General features: G+C 49.0%; 1 protein-coding gene across 2 annotated transcripts in view; it reads left to right on the forward strand.

Moving 5' to 3' along the window:
• The window catches only part of GARRE1 (granule associated Rac and RHOG effector 1), a 61,802-nt gene that overhangs the window by 41,883 nt on the left and 2,462 nt on the right, over positions 1-17,457 (forward strand). For both annotated transcript variants that reach the window (XM_071567204.1, XM_071567205.1), the window contains 9 exons: positions 637-732; positions 872-1,033; positions 1,935-2,093; positions 6,347-6,444; positions 8,191-8,316; positions 8,694-9,646; positions 13,723-13,888; positions 14,695-14,829; positions 16,826-16,904. In XM_071567204.1, coding sequence (XP_071423305.1) covers positions 637-732; positions 872-1,033; positions 1,935-2,093; positions 6,347-6,444; positions 8,191-8,316; positions 8,694-9,646; positions 13,723-13,888; positions 14,695-14,829; positions 16,826-16,904 — 1,974 coding nt within the window. The remainder of the gene's footprint in view (positions 1-636; positions 733-871; positions 1,034-1,934; positions 2,094-6,346; positions 6,445-8,190; positions 8,317-8,693; positions 9,647-13,722; positions 13,889-14,694; positions 14,830-16,825; positions 16,905-17,457) is intronic.

Here is a 17,457-nt window from a genome sequence, read left to right on the forward strand (position 1 = left end):
GGGAGGGGTGTGAGTGCAGGAGGGCTGTCCCTGCAGGAGGGCTGTGGGTGTCCCTGCAGGAGGAGTGTCCCTGTGGGAGGGGTGTCGGTGTCCCTGCAGGAGGGGTGTCCCTGCAGGAGGGGTGTCGGTGTCCCTGCAGGAGGGGTGTCCCTGCAGGAGGGGTGTGGGTGTGAGTGCAGGAGGGGTGTGAGTGCAGGAAGGGGTGTGGGTGTCCCTGCAGGAGGAGTGTCCCTGTGGGAGGGGTGTGGGTGTCCCTGCAGGAGGGGTGTCCCTGCAGGAGGGCTGTGGGTGTCCCTGCAGGAGGGCTGTGGGTGTCCCTGCAGGAGGGCTGTGGGTGTCCCTGCAGGAGGGGTGTGAGTGCAGGAAGGGGTGTGGGTGTCCCTGCAGGAGGGGTGTCGGTGTCCCTGCAGGAGGGGTGTCGGTGTCCCTGCAGGAGGGGTGTCCCTGCAGAAGGGTGTCCCACAGACAGCTCAGAGGGGTTTGGGAGTGACAGCCTTGGCATCTTTGATGACAAATGTGTGTGTGCCATAGCGGTGAGTGGGGTCAGTCCCTGTGCCAGTCCCTGTCTGATCCAGACACGGCCACTGCTCACCTGCTCTTGTGCCTGTGCCGTCTCAATGTTGTGTTTCATGTCAGGCTTACAAAGTGGCTCTGGAGAGTTTGGGCCACTGTGAATATGCAATGAAGGCTGGCTTCCACTTGAACCCAAAAGCTATTGAAGCAAGTCTTCAGGTAGGATCTGCTAAACCTGTTCTCTTTCATCCCTCCCCACCTTGAAAAGAGCTATTTAAAATAAAGGAAAAAATGGACTGAGGTTAGGATTTTGTAATGTCTGAATTTCTTCTGTTTGATCTGTTCTTGCTCACCACAGGGCTGTTGCAGTGAAGCTGAAGCCCAGCAGACAGGAAGGAGACAGACTCCACCTCAGCCCATTCAGTGTGAGCTGCCCACTGTCCCTGTCCAGATTGGGTCCCATTTTCTGAAAGGAATCTCCTTTAACGAGTCTGCAGCAGAAAACCTGAAGCTGAAAACGGTAATAACCCCAAATAACCCCAGGAGCAAAGCTGAGGGGGAGGGAGAGTCAAACTCCTTAAAATTTAGAGAACAACAGCAATAGAGGTGCAGTCAGTGCCAAACTTGTGTTTAAAAGTGGTTTTTTTCTGCCTGACTTGTGTGGAAACACAGCACTGATAACATTGTAGGTCCACGCCTATTCCTGATAACATTTTAACCACCTGGGCAATTCCAGTCCAGTGTGGGAGCAGCACAGGCACAGAAGTGTAGGAGGCAGTGAAGCTTCTGTGAACTGCTTGAAAACAGGTGGGTTAAGTCTCAAGAAGTGCAGAGGAAAGTGAGCCCTTACAGATTCCCCAGCCAGGTGATGTCCTTGAGAGCCTTCATCTTCCTGGGTGCCAGAGTGAGTCTGGCCCAGCCTGGTGCTAAGGGAGGTACTGGAAAAGGTACTTTGTAACAGAGCACCTTTTGATGTCTCCTTGCAAACTTGAATCAATGTTGTAATAGTAATTTAAAATTGTATATTCAGTACAAACAAATGGGAAATATATCCCTTCAGAAGTAATTTGGGCAATTTTAATCATCCCTTCCACCTTTTCTTTGGATAAGCCCATTTCTCTGCTCCTGAAAGAGCAGAAACAATTCATGGCTCAAAGTGTTGCTTTTCTGTTGTCTTTGCAGCGCTTTTGTAGTTTTGTGTAGACTGGTTTGCAAGAATACAAGCCCAAATCCCGTTTGTGGTTTTGGAGGAGTGCCATGTCCCAGAGAGCAGAGCCCATCTCCCATATTGCTGTAGTGCAGTCACGCAGGCCTGCTCGGAGGGCACAGCTGGCTGGGGAGGTGCAGAGCGGGCACAGGGCCCTGCGGGGGGCGGGTGCTCCCCGGGTGTGTGCCATGGGCAGCCTCTCTGTGTGTTCCAGCACACGATGCTGCAGCTGCTGAAGGAGGCCGGGTGCCACAACGGCCTGACGCCCCGCGACGACTGCCCCGTCACCGACGTGCTCAACCAGGTGTGCCCCTCCACCTGGAGGGGGGCCTGCAAGACTGCTGTGCAGCTGCTCTTCGGCCAGGCTGGACTGGTGAGTGCCTGGGGACAGGCTGAGCGGGGAAAGCCTTCCCTGAACATCCTGGGGAGAAACTGCATGTGCCGGAGTTTGGGAATGAACTTGCAGTGTCTCACTCTGTGTGTCTCCATTTGTAGCCCTGCAGTTCACTTGGTCTCTGAGCAAAGTGTGTCCTTGTGGAATGGAGGTCTGTAGGTGACAGGGACAGAAGAATGCACTGGGTGCTTTGTAGTCTCCATGAGTAGAGAGAACAGAAGAAATGAAACTTACAATTCATAGGGATATAGAAATGTATTTTCAAATCTATAATGACCATATTTAAAAAAAAAACAAAACCAAACACACATCCACTCCCCTCTCAAATTAGCTTCTAAAGCTGCTCTGTTTCATTTCCTCTCTGCCTTGATTGAGTTTCCTGCCCAGCATAGCCCAGGAAGTCGGCATGTAATGCTTCCTCTGCACCAGGCGATGCTCTCTGACATCTCCAGCAGAGGTCACAGCCAGTAAATGCTGTAGACAGGTGTGTTCTTGAGGGAGAAAACCCAGTGGGTTTTACAGTATCTAAGCAGCTGATAGAAACAGATGCTTGGAACATGCTCTGATAAGAAGGTGCATTTGTGCTCCCATAACTAATTATTGCCATCTCCTCACTGAGTGAAGTGTCCATTCACGGCACACAGGCTGTGTTTGGGCTGCTGTGAGTGGGGACAAGACTGCCCTGGGAGAGGAAGGAGGTGCAAGGATAAAGGTGCACTGTAGCCTGTGACAGTTTCTGTCAAGTGTCACACAGCTAATTAAGAGACAGACCTCCCATCCTAGTTAGTTAAACCATGTGCTTTGGTACTGTTGGTAGATTCTCCAGTAATGGTGACTGATAAATTTTAAATCATCAGTTTGTCAGGTATTTCTGCCTCAGCATTCCTTTGATACCAGATACCAGATCTTGGTTACTCCCATAATATTAAATACCTGTTAGAGAAGTAGGTTCAAATTACACTGGAGTTCAGCTGCCTTTTCTTATAAAGGCAGCCTAAAGTCAAAGGGGCAAACCCTCAGTATCAGTGCCCCTGCTGTCAGTCCTTGCCTCACTGAGGTACAGGGACTTTGGGAGAGGAGCTGGTGGTGCTTTGTCTGAGGAAGTTTCACAGGGAGATGTGAGGAGGGGGTGTCTTTGCAGGGGCTGGAAGAAACTGTGGAATAGTAGGATTGATCAAATTCAATTTCAAGGAAAACATGTATTAAATATTAATAAATACAGTGAGAACTAGACAAAAGGATGTGTTTAAGTGGGATTATGCCTTCAGCTGCCACAGTTCGTGGCAGGATGCTGGGAGTCAGCAGCAAGGTGCAGGAAATGGGGCTGGGAGGGAGTTTCTCAGCAGCCCTGTGGGAGTTGGCTTTGGCTCTGGAGCAGCCCTTGGCTCCCCAGTGTCTGCATGAGGAGTGCTGGGAGGAGGCTGTACCTTCCACCGCTTCCTTTCAGGGGGTTGCAGGTTGTGCACACCCAGGTCCTGCCCTGATGAGGGTTGAGGAGAGGCCTGAGGCACATCTGGGCTCAGGAGTCAGGAAATCTGCTGTCCCCAGTCTGGACGTGACCAGTTAGACCTGCTGGTAATTGGGGCACTGACATTCCTCAGGTCTGGCATCACACTGGCAGAATGTCAGCACAGAACTTACTTACACATTCTCCCAAATGGCTGTGCTGGTACTTGGAATTTTGCTTGTGTTGAATCCTGAATGTCTCCAGAGATTTTTGCATGAACCTCAGTATCTGAAAGTATCAGGTCCCACTAGTGAAAGGCACAGCAATGAGCTGTGCACAGGACAGGAGACTTGCAAGCCTTCTCTCTTTCACTTGTTCTCACTTTGATTCATTACCCTTTAGAGAGGGCTGTGAGGGTTGAGGTTTTCCTTTATAGACCAGGTGACGTGATTTTTTGAAACTTACTACATTTTTACATTGTTTTTTGCAACTTATACAATGACACTCCTGTGTAGCCTCGTGCAATGACAAGGAGTTGTAATTTGCGTGTGTAAAGCGTTCCTTGGGTGGAAGTGGGAGAGGAAGCACCTGTAGGGGCAGAACAATGGCCGTGTGAGGCACAGGAAGCTGTTCCGTAAGCACAGCAGGGAGGGACAGTGTTTGTGTTCAGCGTGCTCTGTGAGGAGCAGATCAGTGACTCATGGCACGAGGTGACGCAGCTCTGCTTTGCTGCTGAGACACGGAGCTGTCTGCAGTCGGTCAGAACTGTCTGTAAATCTGCCCCTTCAATGCCCAATTCAAAAAAGAACATTATTTGACAGTCTTGCTGGTTTAGCCTTTCTTTCCACGTGCCTTTTGAGAAGAGACTCATTAAGTGTGGAAGGCACAATGAGATGTGACGTCATTTGCTTGGTCATTTTGGGCTGCAGTTTTTTAGCATAAGAAATAATTTGAAGTGTGGATTTTCAATTCTTACCTTAGCATATGTGTAATAAGGATTGTATTTTCAGATCTGGGTCAGACAAGGAAATCTACATGAATAAAAATAACGTGGATTAAAATGGTTGGATTTGGAGGATGAGTGGACGTAGTAAAACTTTGAATTGCAAAGAGGTCAACAGTTACACCTCTCTGTCCTGTGCTAGTAGATCTTCCCATAGCAAACACCAACATGCTTTGCAGGAGCACTAAATCTCCTGGTAATGTTTAAATCCCAGATGTCCTAACTCTGAGGGATGTAAACTCAAGAAATGTAAACCTTTTTTCCAAGGGAAGACAGGAAGGTACATCCAGGGGACCCCCCAGCAAAGCAAACCTTGGGCACTGCTCTTCCCCACTGCCAGCAGCTGACACAGCTCTGCACTAACCAGAGTTTTAGCTCTGATGACTGAAGGTCTGAGGTGCAGACTGTGTTTTTCTTGGGAGCTGAGAACAATCACTCCTAATTACATCTCTCCTTATCATAGCAATCATTGCAGTAGAGCTGAATTGCACATTACCAAATTGCATAAAATTAAAATTACAAATACAAGGAAAAGAGTGATGGAGTTGTCCTGTGGTGAAATGAGAGGTATTTTCATGAGTGGATGATCATGTGGTGTTTTGTCACCAGGTTTAGACATGTTAGTCAGGATTGAATAAACTTGGGCACGTGCTTGGAGTCAGCTGGGGGAAATGAAAGGCCCTATGCTAAAATATCTGAAAGGTGGGAAATAATTGTGTTCCAGTGTCCTTGGGTGGTTTTGTTCAAGTGGGAGAGGAGAGACTTCCAGCATTATTCATGTTTCACATGTTTCCATAGCCAGTAGTACACAACCAGTGAGAAGCAGAACTGGTGTAGTCTGGGTGATGGCAAAAGTCAGAAACATCCCCCGAGGCTCATTTGTACCAGAGGACTTTTGCCAGTGCAAGGATAAATGGTGCAGCTAATCTGCTAGTCACTGAAGCAAGGACTGCTGATGCTGCCAAAAAGCTGCTGGTTCAGCATGACCAAAATAGGAAATTATGGAAATGATCAAAAAGGCCAACCCACACAGACTGGACAGCAACAGAAACATGAACCAAATATGGAACTTACTGTCACTGGTATTAGAGGGTAAATGAAGCTGAAGTGACTCCATCCCTCCTCCATTCTGTAAAAAGAAAGGGTCATGGCAAAGGGTTGGTTTTTCAAGACTTTTGTCTTCCACATGTCTTTGTGATATGGCTCAGAATTCAACAAACTGAACAGTCACTTTTCTTCTCTCTGTATAATTGGGAATTAATGGTAGTACTGTTTCATTGGGTAAAAGGGAGAAATGGTGGTGTGGAATTTTGTAATTCTGAGCTCTGTGAAGGGTTTCCAGCTGAATACTACTTGTCTATATTATACTATGCACTGGAGTTAAATGATGTAAAATATTTTGCTAAATAGGTGTTTGGGAGCTATTAAAGTCATAACTGTGCTAAACCTCTCAAGTGTAAGGGCTGTTGTGTGGAGCCATTGAGAGCCACCAGCTGTGAGGCAAAGCAGCTGGAACTGTGGAGTGATGCTTACCTACCGTGTGGAACTGAGGAGAGGTACAGGTTACTGTGCCCAGCTAATTTTATGTTATTTTAACAATATATATTGAAATGTCAATAAACTTCCAATGATTTTGTGAGTCGGTTTGGTTTTATTTGGTTATTTTTTGTACCTGTAGCATGGCTCGGAGATGAGACTATTGCAGCTTGACTAGAGGGGTGATGAAATAACTAGAACTAATTCTTAAAATAATTTTGCTTTTATTTTCATTTTATTTGCTAGGTGGTTGTGGACACAGCACAGATTGAAAATAAAGAAGCCTATGCTCCTCAGATAAGTTTAGAAGGATCAAGAATTGTGGTGCAAGTTCCATCAACTTGGTAAATAAAAATCCTGTATTGCAGATTATGACTGAAATGTATGGGGGAGATTGTTGCAGTACAGATGGAAAGAGAATGCTGCACAATTATGGTATGGCCTCCTTAAGTTCTTTATCTGAACTGTTCCAACACCTCCATTCCTGACAGGCTGTGCAGGAGGCAACACAGGAGAGGCAGTGCTGGGGCACTGAGACTGAAAGCAAAAGTAAAAGCTTGATGATGAAGCAGAAAGCTTAAAAAATAATAATCTAAGAGTGTTCCTGTTGTGCTGCTCCCCAGCAGGTCCCAGCTGTCAGCTCAGGAAGGCCAGGAATGAGCTGAGTTCATGTCAGAGCCTTTGCTCTTTCTTTGCTGGGCTGTTCTTAAAGTGCTGTCATGGCTTGGGCTCCGAGAGCTGCTGTTCCTGCCAGTTCAGCTGATTGCCTGGGAAAGAAGGGCAGGGTTAATCTGCAGTTTGAGGGAGGATTTCTCCCTGTTCAAAGCAGTGATTTGGAATTAGAACACTCCTCTCTTACTTTGAAGCATTCAGTGTTAGGAGCTTCAGTACAACACACTTTGTTCACCTGCCTCCTTCCTGAGGGAGCCTGTCCTTGTGGGGATGGCGTGGCCAGGAGGAGTCTGCTCTGCTCTGGGGCAGCCTCAGCTGCCATGGGGGGCAGTTTGGGGGGACACAGTGGGAGAGATTGAGCCATTGGAGAGTGTCCAAAGGAGGGACACAGAAATGGGGAAGGGCCTGGAGGGGCACCATGTTAGGGCACTGAGGGCACTTGGTGTGTTCAGCTGCAGAAAAGGAGACTGAGGGGAGACCTCAGTGCAGGGACAACTTCCTTGGGAGGAGCAGGCACTGATCTCTGCTCTGTGGGACCAGGGACAGCACCCAGGGAATGGCTGGAGCTGTGTCAGGGCAGGATCAGGTTGGATCTCAGCAAAAGGCTCTACCCTCAGAGGGTGGTGGGCACTGACCAGGCTCCCCAGGGCAGTGGGCACAGCCCCAAGGCTGCCAGAGCTCCAGGAGTGTTTGGATGATGCTCTGGGGCACAGGCTGTGACTCCTGGGGATGGATCTGGGCAGGGACAGGAGTTGGAGTTGATCCTGGTGGGTCCCTTCCAGCTCAGCATGTTCAGGGATTCTGTTTTTGCCGACAAGGAGTCTCCCGATGGTGTTTCCCTGGGTGTCTTCCGATACGCTGTTTGCCCAAAAGGACTCTCCCGGTGCTGTTGTTCCCCCGAACTCCCCCTGTGCCGTTGTTCCCCAGGACTCGCCTGGTGTTCCCGAGCATCCGTTTCCCGGCGCTGGTCCGGCGCCTCCTGGTGCCGCGCGGCGGCAGCGCGGGGGACTCGTTCCGTGCGGGAATGCCGCGCCCCGGGAATGCCGCGCCCCGAGGGGAATGCCCCGGCCCCGCACCTTCCCAGCCCGGGGGCATCTCCCCGGGATGCGGGATGCGGAACCAGCCCCGGCTGGTGTCGGGCTCGGTGTTTGTTCCCGACGTGTCCCGACGGTGCCTGCTCGGGAGCTCACCGACAATCGCGATATAAATACACCGTATCGTTGACTGTCCAGCTGGCCCAGGCGTGTGTTCCTCAGCAGGAAGGACCTGCTCTGCTGCAGCCCCAGGGGGCCCCCGGCACTCTCGTGCGGTGCTGCCGGAGTGCAGCCCTTGGCCTTCTGTTCTGTGACTGATGTGGCACGATTATTTAGGGTAAAAAATGAACGTTCTGATTTTTAATTTAAACTTGATGATTACAGGTGTCTGAAAGAAGATCCAGCAACAATGTCCTTGCTACAGAGGAGTCTGGATCCGGAGAAGACCCTGGGGCTGGTGGATGTGCTCTACACCGCTGTGTTCGACATACACCGGTGGAAGGAGGGAAGGTACGTGGCCTCCTGAGCCCCACACTCCACTTGCTTAGTTTAAACTAAGCTGTCACTGTTGAATTTGACAGTACCAGCTTGTCAGAAGAGAAAAACAAGAGTTAAACAAGGGACAAAAGTGTTTGTTTCTCTTGTACAAATACTTGATTTGTATTAAATTAGTCTCCATCTGGGTCTAGAAGCACAATTAGAATTTTCTTAAGGAATGTAAAGTATTGCAAATACAAGCAATAATTTGCAGTTACCACAAGAAGCAGCTGATGAACTTGGCAGTCTTTGGTGTTGTTTCTTTCTGTTATCCAAACACACGTTTTCCTGCAAAGTGCAAGCCCCGTTATGTATCAGGTGGTTTGATACATGTGGTTTTGTTGCCGCAGGGAGCAAGCCTTGCCCTGTATCCAGATCCAGCTGCAGCGGGAGCTCTCAGACTTCGGGAACCAGGTGGACCTGCCCTCAGGCAACGGAAGCAAACCTTCAGGGGGTCTGCAAAAGACATTCTCCAAACTGACCTCGCGGTTTACAAAAAAAACTTCCTGCAGCAGTACCAGTAGCACTGGGAGTTACTCCATCCCCAGCACGCCCTCCAAGAACGTGTTCATCAGCTGCGGGTCGGAGGAGAAGGCGAAGGAGGCGCGGCTGCAGAGCGTGCTGGGCAGCGGTGGCTTCGCGCGGCACGCGGAGCCGGCACACGGCACACACCTGGCCAACGGGGGCCTGGGGGACAGGAGGGACAGCTGCTTCAAGCCAGAGGAGGGCAAGGACGACAAAGGGATGAACCTACCAACTGACCAAGAAATGCAGGATGTCATAGACTTCTTGTCTGGTTTTAACATGGGCAAGTCCCAGCAGACTTCTCCGCTGGTGAAGAGAAGGAACTCTGTGGCCTCCTCCACAGCAGCGGAACAGAAGGCAGGGGCGGTGCAGCAGCAGCCCCAGGCCATGTCCCACCCCGCCCTGCATCCTCCTCAGCAAGCCTTGGCCCAGCAGCAGCAGCCCCAGAAGCAGCAAATGCAGTATTACCAACACTTGCTTCAACCTATTGGACCACAGCAACGTGTACCTGCCAAATGGCTCAGTAATTCTTCACAGCAGCAAGCCCAGGCTGTTGGAACTGGATTGTCTCATATAAACCAGTGGAACAATCCTGGTTTTTCAGACTTAAGCTCTGATTTGTACAGCTTGGGTCTTGTGAGCAGCTATATGGACAATATGATGTCAGAGATGTTAGGACAGAAACCACAAGGACCTAGAAACAACACATGGCCAAATCGTGACCAAACTGATGGAGTGTTTGGGATGTTGGGAGAAATCCTGCCTTTTGACCCTGCAGGTGTGTGCCTTTTTCTTTACTATGCCATTTGTAAGGGTCCTTGTACAAAGAACACTGTGAAATATTGCTGGCAATAGCTCATTTCCTTGTGCTGCCCACCACATGTGAGGGTGCTGGCCAAGGCAGGCAGGGATTTGTGTGGGTGCCTGTTTCCTTTTTTTAACAGAGGCTGATCTTAAAGTACAAGCAACTTTCATTAATAAGCAAGCATGAGAACCAATTCCTTGTTTCTTGTCCCAGTTATAGGAGTTCTGACCTTTCCTATATGGACCACAGCAAAGTACTGGAAAGATACTTGCAGATGGTGCTCCTCCTATTCTTAATTTGTAAAATGGTTTAAAATCAAATTCTTGAGCTCAGGTATTTTCCCTCTTCCCGAAATGACTCTTCCTGCTCTTTACCATTCTTGTAATATGGAGATACAGTGATGAATCTTCCTCATAACCCCACATTTCCCCTCCATTACTTTGCAATTCCATGGGAGTCATGCTGGGTCCTGTTCTACAGCTGGGTCTGCAGCGCAAAGCTTGGATGTCAAAGGGTTAGGAGACCAAAAGGAAGTGCCAGGAGGTTTGCCAGATGTGCTTGGACCACCAGTAACTTGTAAATATAGATGGATTATTGTCAAAGAGGAAGTGAGATAAAATTTGAGTCATAATCAAATAGCTAAAGACTAAAATGGACTGTAGAATCCAAGAGGAGGTGGGTTTTCAGTCCCCTGGGTGGGCCATTCCCTTCAGAGCTGGATTCCATGGTCCCTGTGGGACCCTTCCAACCCAGAGTGTCCTGTAATTCCAACTGTAGCACCAGGAACAGCTTCCCCTGCCGTGTCAGAGTGAGCTCTGTGGCCTGGGGCACAGCCACAGGGGTGCTGCAGTGTTCTTGGAGCTGCTGAGGGAGGCAGGCAGGGAGGGAGCAGGACAGGGGAGCCCCTGCTCACCCCAGGGCTCCCTGCACTGCCCTGGGATTGCAGTGTGTGGGTCTGACCCCAGAGCTCTGCACTGCCCTGGGATTGCAGTGTGTGGGTCTGACACAGCTCCCTGCACTGCCCTGGGATTGCAGTGTGTGGGTCTGACCCCAGGGCTCTGCACTGCTCTGGGATTGCAGTGTGTGGGTCTGACCCCAGGGCTCCTGCACTGCCCTGGGATTGCAGTGTGTGGGTCTGACCCCAGGGCTCTGCACTGCCCTGGGATTGCAGTGTGTGGGTCTGACCCCAGAGCTCTGCACTGCCCTGGGATTGCAGTGTGTGGGTCTGACACAGCTCCCTGCACTGCCCTGGGATTACAGTGTGTGGGTCTGACCCCAGGGCTCTGCACTGCCCTGGGATTGCAGTGTGTGGGTCTGACCCCAGGGCTCTGCAGTGCCCTGGGATTGCAGTGTGTGGGTCTGACACAGCTCCCTGCACTGCCCTGGGATTGCAGTGTGTGGGTCTGACACAGCTCCCTGCACTGCCCTGGGATTGCAGTGTGTGGGTCTGACCCCAGAGCTCTGCACTGCCCTGGGATTGCAGTGTGTGGGTCTGACACAGCTCCCTGCAGTGCCCTGGGATTGCAGTGTGTGGGTCTGACCCCAGGGCTCCCTGCACTGCCCTGGGATTGCAGTGTGTGGGTCTGACCCCAGAGCTCCCTGCACTGCCCTGGGATTGCAGTGTGTGGGTCTGACACAGCTCCCTGCACTGCCCTGGGATTGCAGTGTGTGGGTCTGACACAGCTCCCTGCACTGCCCTGGGATTACAGTGTGTGGGTCTGACCCCAGAGCTCTGCACTGCCCTGGGATTGCAGTGTGTGGGTCTGACACAGCTCCTTGGACTTGTAATTCTTATTTTTTTCAGCTTTGTTGATAAATCAGTGGAGTTTATAAGGCAAAAATAGGCATCATAGTTGTGTTATTGCTTAACAATTTTAAGTCTGAATTAGCATAATCTTACATAAACATATGTCTGGTATAGACAAGGATTATCACAACCTTTAAAGAAGGGCAAAATTATTTTTAGTAAGCACTAAATCTGTGTGTATGTAGGGAAAGGAAAGCAGGTACACAAAGAACTGCCATTTTCAGCATTTTGAATCCATTATATTTCTGTAGTATTTTGCTTTCAGTCTGTGTAAAACTACTTGTTCTGTTCCATTTGATGAGTATCAAGGACATGGGAAGTGACACTCTGAAAAGGTGACTTGCTCAAGCTCATAAATGGTGCTCAGTGGATTACACTTCTACAGTTGTAGTGATTCAGTAAATGGTACTTTCCACAGATCTGGAGTTTAAAAAATGAAAGCCAAACAAAAAACCCCTTCCAACTGAGCAGACTCTTCCATTGGGAACATAACTTTTCTTCATAAAACTTGCCAGGCTGAGCTGTGATGTAGGAATTCTCAGTCTAAGCTTTAGTTACTGAAGTACAAAAAGCTTTAAAACACAAAACACTTTTTCATTTCCAGGCTTTCCTCGGACTGTACATTTGTAATTTGAGACAAATCACATTACTTTTTCAGACTCTAAAAATATTTATTAAAAAGTCTCTTTTCAGATGCAAATCTACTAATAATTTATAAACTTGGTGGCTTTCCATGTCAAAGGCTTAACTAACAACCAAAAATGTATTCTGCAGTACTTCCATCACCTGTAAGAACTCGATGAAGGAATGTTGCAGTAAGAACTAGCAGAAGGAATGTTGATAACTCCAAGTCTTTGGAAGTAAAAACTATCTGATAAGAAGCTGTTCACCTGGCATGTTTTTAGTGAGGCAAAAGTTAACACAGGGTTTTATTTTGCCAGTAATTTAGCACTGAATGCCATCCACAGGTAAAGAGCCTGGGTGCCCTTCAGAACCCATGCAGACTCTCCTTGGCTCTGAGGGGCCTTGTGGCTTCCAGCCTCACCTGAAGAGGATGTGTTGAGATTTCAGAGGGAGAAGGAGCACTCGTGGGGTGTTTCATTTCAGGGCAGCTGTCACAGCTCTGTCCCATGCTAAGGTGGTACAGGATGCAGAGAAACAAATTGCCTCCCTCCCTGTCCTTTTCATTTGCATCCCACAAAACACTGTGGAGCTCTTTTCTAGATGTGTTGGATGAAAACAAGGAAACTTCTCTTGTAAATGCAGAATGGGATGTAGGGAGCAGTCAGAGGAAAGAGGTTCCTGCTCCCCGAGCTGTGTGTGCTCGTTGGGTGTTCCTCAGGCTGAGCCTGGTGAGCTCTGAACTTCCCACTGCAGTCATGTGCATGTGGAACAGACAGTTTCCATAACTCCAGTCAGATTGCAAAGGTTTTTATCAGGGAAGGGAAAAAAAGGCAACAGGAAGCAGAAGCTGTGGAAACTCAAGTACACCGACTCGTACCAGTGTTCCTCCTAATCCAGCAGCCGCTCGCTCTGTCAGGCAGCATCTGAAACACACTTGCATTAAGGCTTGTGCTGTGTCTGCTCAAGATCATGCTCATCCCTCACCAGATGCTTGGGACACATAAAGCACTTGAAGAATGGAAGAATTTTTAGATTATTGCTTTTTTCTGTAAATATGATTCTCACGCTGACATGTTCTGTAGGTCAGGATCAGAATGTTTTCAGAATCAGCTGGTCCTTGTAGGAGTGGGCAGTTTTGGGGTGCTGTGTTCTAATATGAACCATCTGATGTTCTGATTTCCCAAGTAAGCTGGACCACAGCATGGCTGGAAGTCATATTGCACTCTGGCATCAGCTATCAATGGGAATGTGCTTTTTTTCTGAGCATGCATAAATGTACAGGCTTTAAATCCGTCGGTGTCTGCTGGTGGATATTGGACCTTTCAGTGCACAGACACGATCACAGTACAAACACTGCTTCCCTGATGGGATGCAAGGGTGTCCTCCCATGTGCTAATTATTAACCAGGGCAGATGCTGGGTATGTACTTGCTGTAGAACATTTCCTGTTCCGTGTCCTTCACTGTGCTGTGAAGAGGTACTGACTGTTGGCTGCCGTGTGTCATCAGGGAGGAATCGTTTTCCCGTGGGGTACGGCCAAGCCTAACGGATTAAAGGAGGGGTAAGTGCAGCACAAAGAGCCGAATGTCAGCACTGACCCTGTTGGTTTCTGCCCTCAGTTGGCTCTGACCCCGAGTTTGCTCGCTACGTGGCGGGGGTGAACCAGGCCATGCAGCAGAAGAGGCAGGCGCAGCACGTCCGCCGGCCCAGCGCCGCCCGCGCCAACTGGCCCCTGCCCGACGAGCCACACAAGACGTGGCCCTTCCCCGACTACTTCGCAGAGGGGTAAGAGATGGGGCGAGCACTTTGCACCCAGGCTGGGCAGGATGTGGGCACACCAGGTGTGTGTTCCAGGGGCTGCAGCATCTGTGGAAGCTGCACTTGGTTATGTCAGGAGTGAGCAATTTGAGCCCCTCCTGTCTCGCTGATCCTGAGGCACTGACATGTTTGATGTCATCTTTAGAGGGGCACCGACACCAACTGTGGCTCCAGAGGAAATAAGGAATTCATAGCACAGATGCATTGTTTGCTTTGAATGTTTTGAAAACCTTTAAGATGTGGTTCTGATGAAAAGTGATGCTGTCAAAGTCACAGTGCTTGACTGAATTAAGTTTTCCAGACTTCAGCCACTTAATCTTGTTACTAAAAGGCAGGTACCTTATGGCAAGTACCGGAGTAGCTCTTGGTCTCTTCCAAATCACAGCTATTTACTCCAACAGAAGAGTTTCAAGGTCCTGTCCCTTTGTGCACAGTGTAACAGCTGTGGCTCAAACCAGCAGGACAGGTATGGGTTGCAGTGAAGTCAAGTGCTTCCTGGTTCCAAACCCAAGCATCACTTGTTCCTCCTTCCTGAACAGGAGAGACACTTTTAATTGGCATTATTATTTTAGTAAAATGTATATATAAAGAGCCTGTAACAGAAAAAGCAGTTAATGTGACCACTCAGAAGGGGTCACTGTATTACTGGCACCAAGTATTGGAATTTCTTAGTTCTCTGAGGTATCACCTGTGACAGATTCAGCACAGCTGGGGCACACAGTCTGGGCCAGGCACTGTAAATACAAGGACTAACACAACTCTTTGTCTTGCAGTGATGTGACAAATAGCTGGTCTGGTGCTCAAGGGGACTCTGCCAGCTCAAGTGATGAGACCTCCTCAGCTAACGGAGACAGCTTGTTCTCCATGTTCTCAGGGCCAGACCTTGTTGCTGCTGTAAAGCAGAGGAGGTGAGCAAAATGAAGAGAAATACAGACCACTTTCTAAGATTCCTTTCTCTCTATGTGTAATTCCATTTGAGCAGCCAGACAAGGGAAATTCCTGCTAATGAACAAGGTTCCAGCCCCCTCAGACAGTCCTGCCCCGGTGCTGTGGCTCGGTGTGTTCCCTGGGGGAGCCGTGTGAGCAGCCCCTGTGCAGACAGCTGGCACTCGCTATGGCAGGGGATGGGGCACTTCCCTCTTCCAACAGACTCTTCTGGATGCCACTTCTTCCCAAAGTGCAGGGGCGTGGGGGAGCCTTCTTGGACTGGTTTGCAGGCTGTGCCCTCCGTGGGAAGTGCTGCAGGAAATGTTGTGTAGACTTGTCTCACCTGGGCTGCCACTGCCCTTCTGGGAGCTGTAAATACACTGGTTAGTCCTTTATTTCTGGCAGTATGAACAGGAGGCTTAATTGCCTTCATAAATAATTTCAGGAGCTTAAAACCTAAGTCAGGATTTTCAACTATGGGCAGTCCACTTCCAGCAGTACAAATTACAGCAATTGCTTTCTGCTTTTCCAAGGGCTGGAGGCTCAGTGTCCTTGGGACCTCAGGGATTCCATAGCAGAGGGTAGTTAGAACAGTAACAAAACACACAAGGTGTAGCTTGAATACCAACCCAGCTGCAGTCTGGGATCATTCTCTCAAACTCTTTGTCAGAGCCTTTTCTAAAAATGAAACAAGTTAGTCCTGTGGCCAATTATTCATAGATCATGTATCACAGAATATTCATAGTCCATACAAGACTGAAGATTGCCTGTCTGCTTTTTGGTAACTGGAAAAAGTCAGTGGATGCACTGCCAGGTTATACCTGCATAGCTATTTTATATGCACTGTCAGAAAGGAATCAGCCAAAAGAGGAGCCATTTTCTGAATCTTTACACTTACCAAGACTTTATAGAGAGGGAACAGGAACTGAGCTTCAGTGAATGCTCAGTGGAAGAGACACCTCATAAACAGGCACAGAAAATGTAGTAATTATTTCTATTAAAAAAAGAAACAGCAAGGAAAGAAAACACAGTAGCACATAAGGGGTGAGTTAACCTGCTAAACAGCAGATAGCTGGAGATTGATCATGGACCAAGAACAAGAAAAGCTGTGCTTTGTGTACAGCTCTAAGAGAAGAGCACAAGTTTCCAAAGAGTGTCCTTCACTGAGCAAAACCTTCAGCTGAAGTGACAGTACTGCTGTCTCCTGTTACTTTCAGGAAGAAAAATGTTCCTCAGTTGAGGACCTGAGAAAATGCCAGAGCCAAAACCAGGCAGTAAGAGAAGGCAAAGGGTTGGGTGTGCTCAGCTGACCTGCAAAGGGCTGCTCACCCATGGAGGCCTCGTGGTTGGAGAATGCTGGTTGGGTTTTTTGAACAAAGGATGAAATAAAAGACTCTGCTTCAATCTAAACCCACCCACCTAATCCCACCCCCTAAAAAACCCAAAAACAAGACTAAAAAGCCAAAAAGATCTTCCAGAGTGTCCATGTGGTCAAGGACTTCTATTTGATACCAGGTGTTAGGTCACAAATTTAAACCAAAGGTACAGTGTTTCTTCAGTAAAGTGACTGTGCTTCAGTAGGTGTTTCCCTTGTCCAACTGTTCTTTTGTCGTGTCTGTAAAGTTATTTCAGAAAACAAAAGAACCCAAAGAAACACAAACCATGAGAGCAAGTAGCAGAAGAATAAAGGCCATTTCTGGCAGATTTCTTCAGTGGGCAAAAGCCTAGCCCAACTTCCTTTCACCTCTCCAAAAACATCATTGCTGTAGGTCCAAGTGCTGCCCTGTCAAGCCCCTGACAGGACTCAGCAATCCGTTTCTTTCTGTGTTGCTGCTTTTACCTGTACTGAGCACAAAGTCCCTGAGCCCCACTGTGGGGTGGGACAGACTGACCCACGGAGTGGGCTGTTCCAGTGGCCCGTGAGTGTGGGTGACTCAGTGAAAAACACGAACTGAATGTCCCTCTCCTCCCGGGCAGGAAGCACAGCAGTGGAGAGCAGGAACCCAGCACGCTGCCATCGCCTCCCCTCCTGTCTGCAGCCGACGACCGCAGCCAGGTGAGCTCCGCCCTTCTCCTGTTTGCAGCTGGGGGGCTGCACTGGGGAAACAACTGCAATAGCAGCTCTGTCTCCAGATTAGTTACTGCAGCAAAACCCCAGCCCATCTGCACTTGAGTACAAGATGCTTTTGTCAAAGTGCCCAAGTTTAAATATTAAAATTGGAAATCACTTCTCTCTGTCCCTTTTAGTGGGGCCACTCTGTCATGCTGCAGTAAATTAAAAGGGGTTTTTAACAGGCAGATATGTTAAGAATTGAGTGCTTTATATATACATCATTTCTGCTTTCTCCCTGATGAGCTCAGCTGGTTAGAATGTGGTGCTGGTTAGTGACTCCAGGGCTGTGGGTTTGATCCCTCTATGGGCCATTCACTTAAGAGCTGGACTGGATGGTCCTTGTGGGTCCCTCCAACTCAGAATATTCAGTGAAATCCAAGCAGCTCCCCCAGGTCTGTGAAACCTGCCAGTGTCTCAGGGAGGGGTGAGGTGACACGTTAGGCACTGTCTCCCAAAGCAGCGTTTGGTGTTGCACCCTGGCAGAGCGTTCTCGTTG

Source organism: Pithys albifrons, chromosome 12 (genome assembly GCF_047495875.1).
Source record: "Pithys albifrons albifrons isolate INPA30051 chromosome 12, PitAlb_v1, whole genome shotgun sequence".
Lineage (NCBI taxonomy): Eukaryota > Metazoa > Chordata > Aves > Passeriformes > Thamnophilidae > Pithys > Pithys albifrons.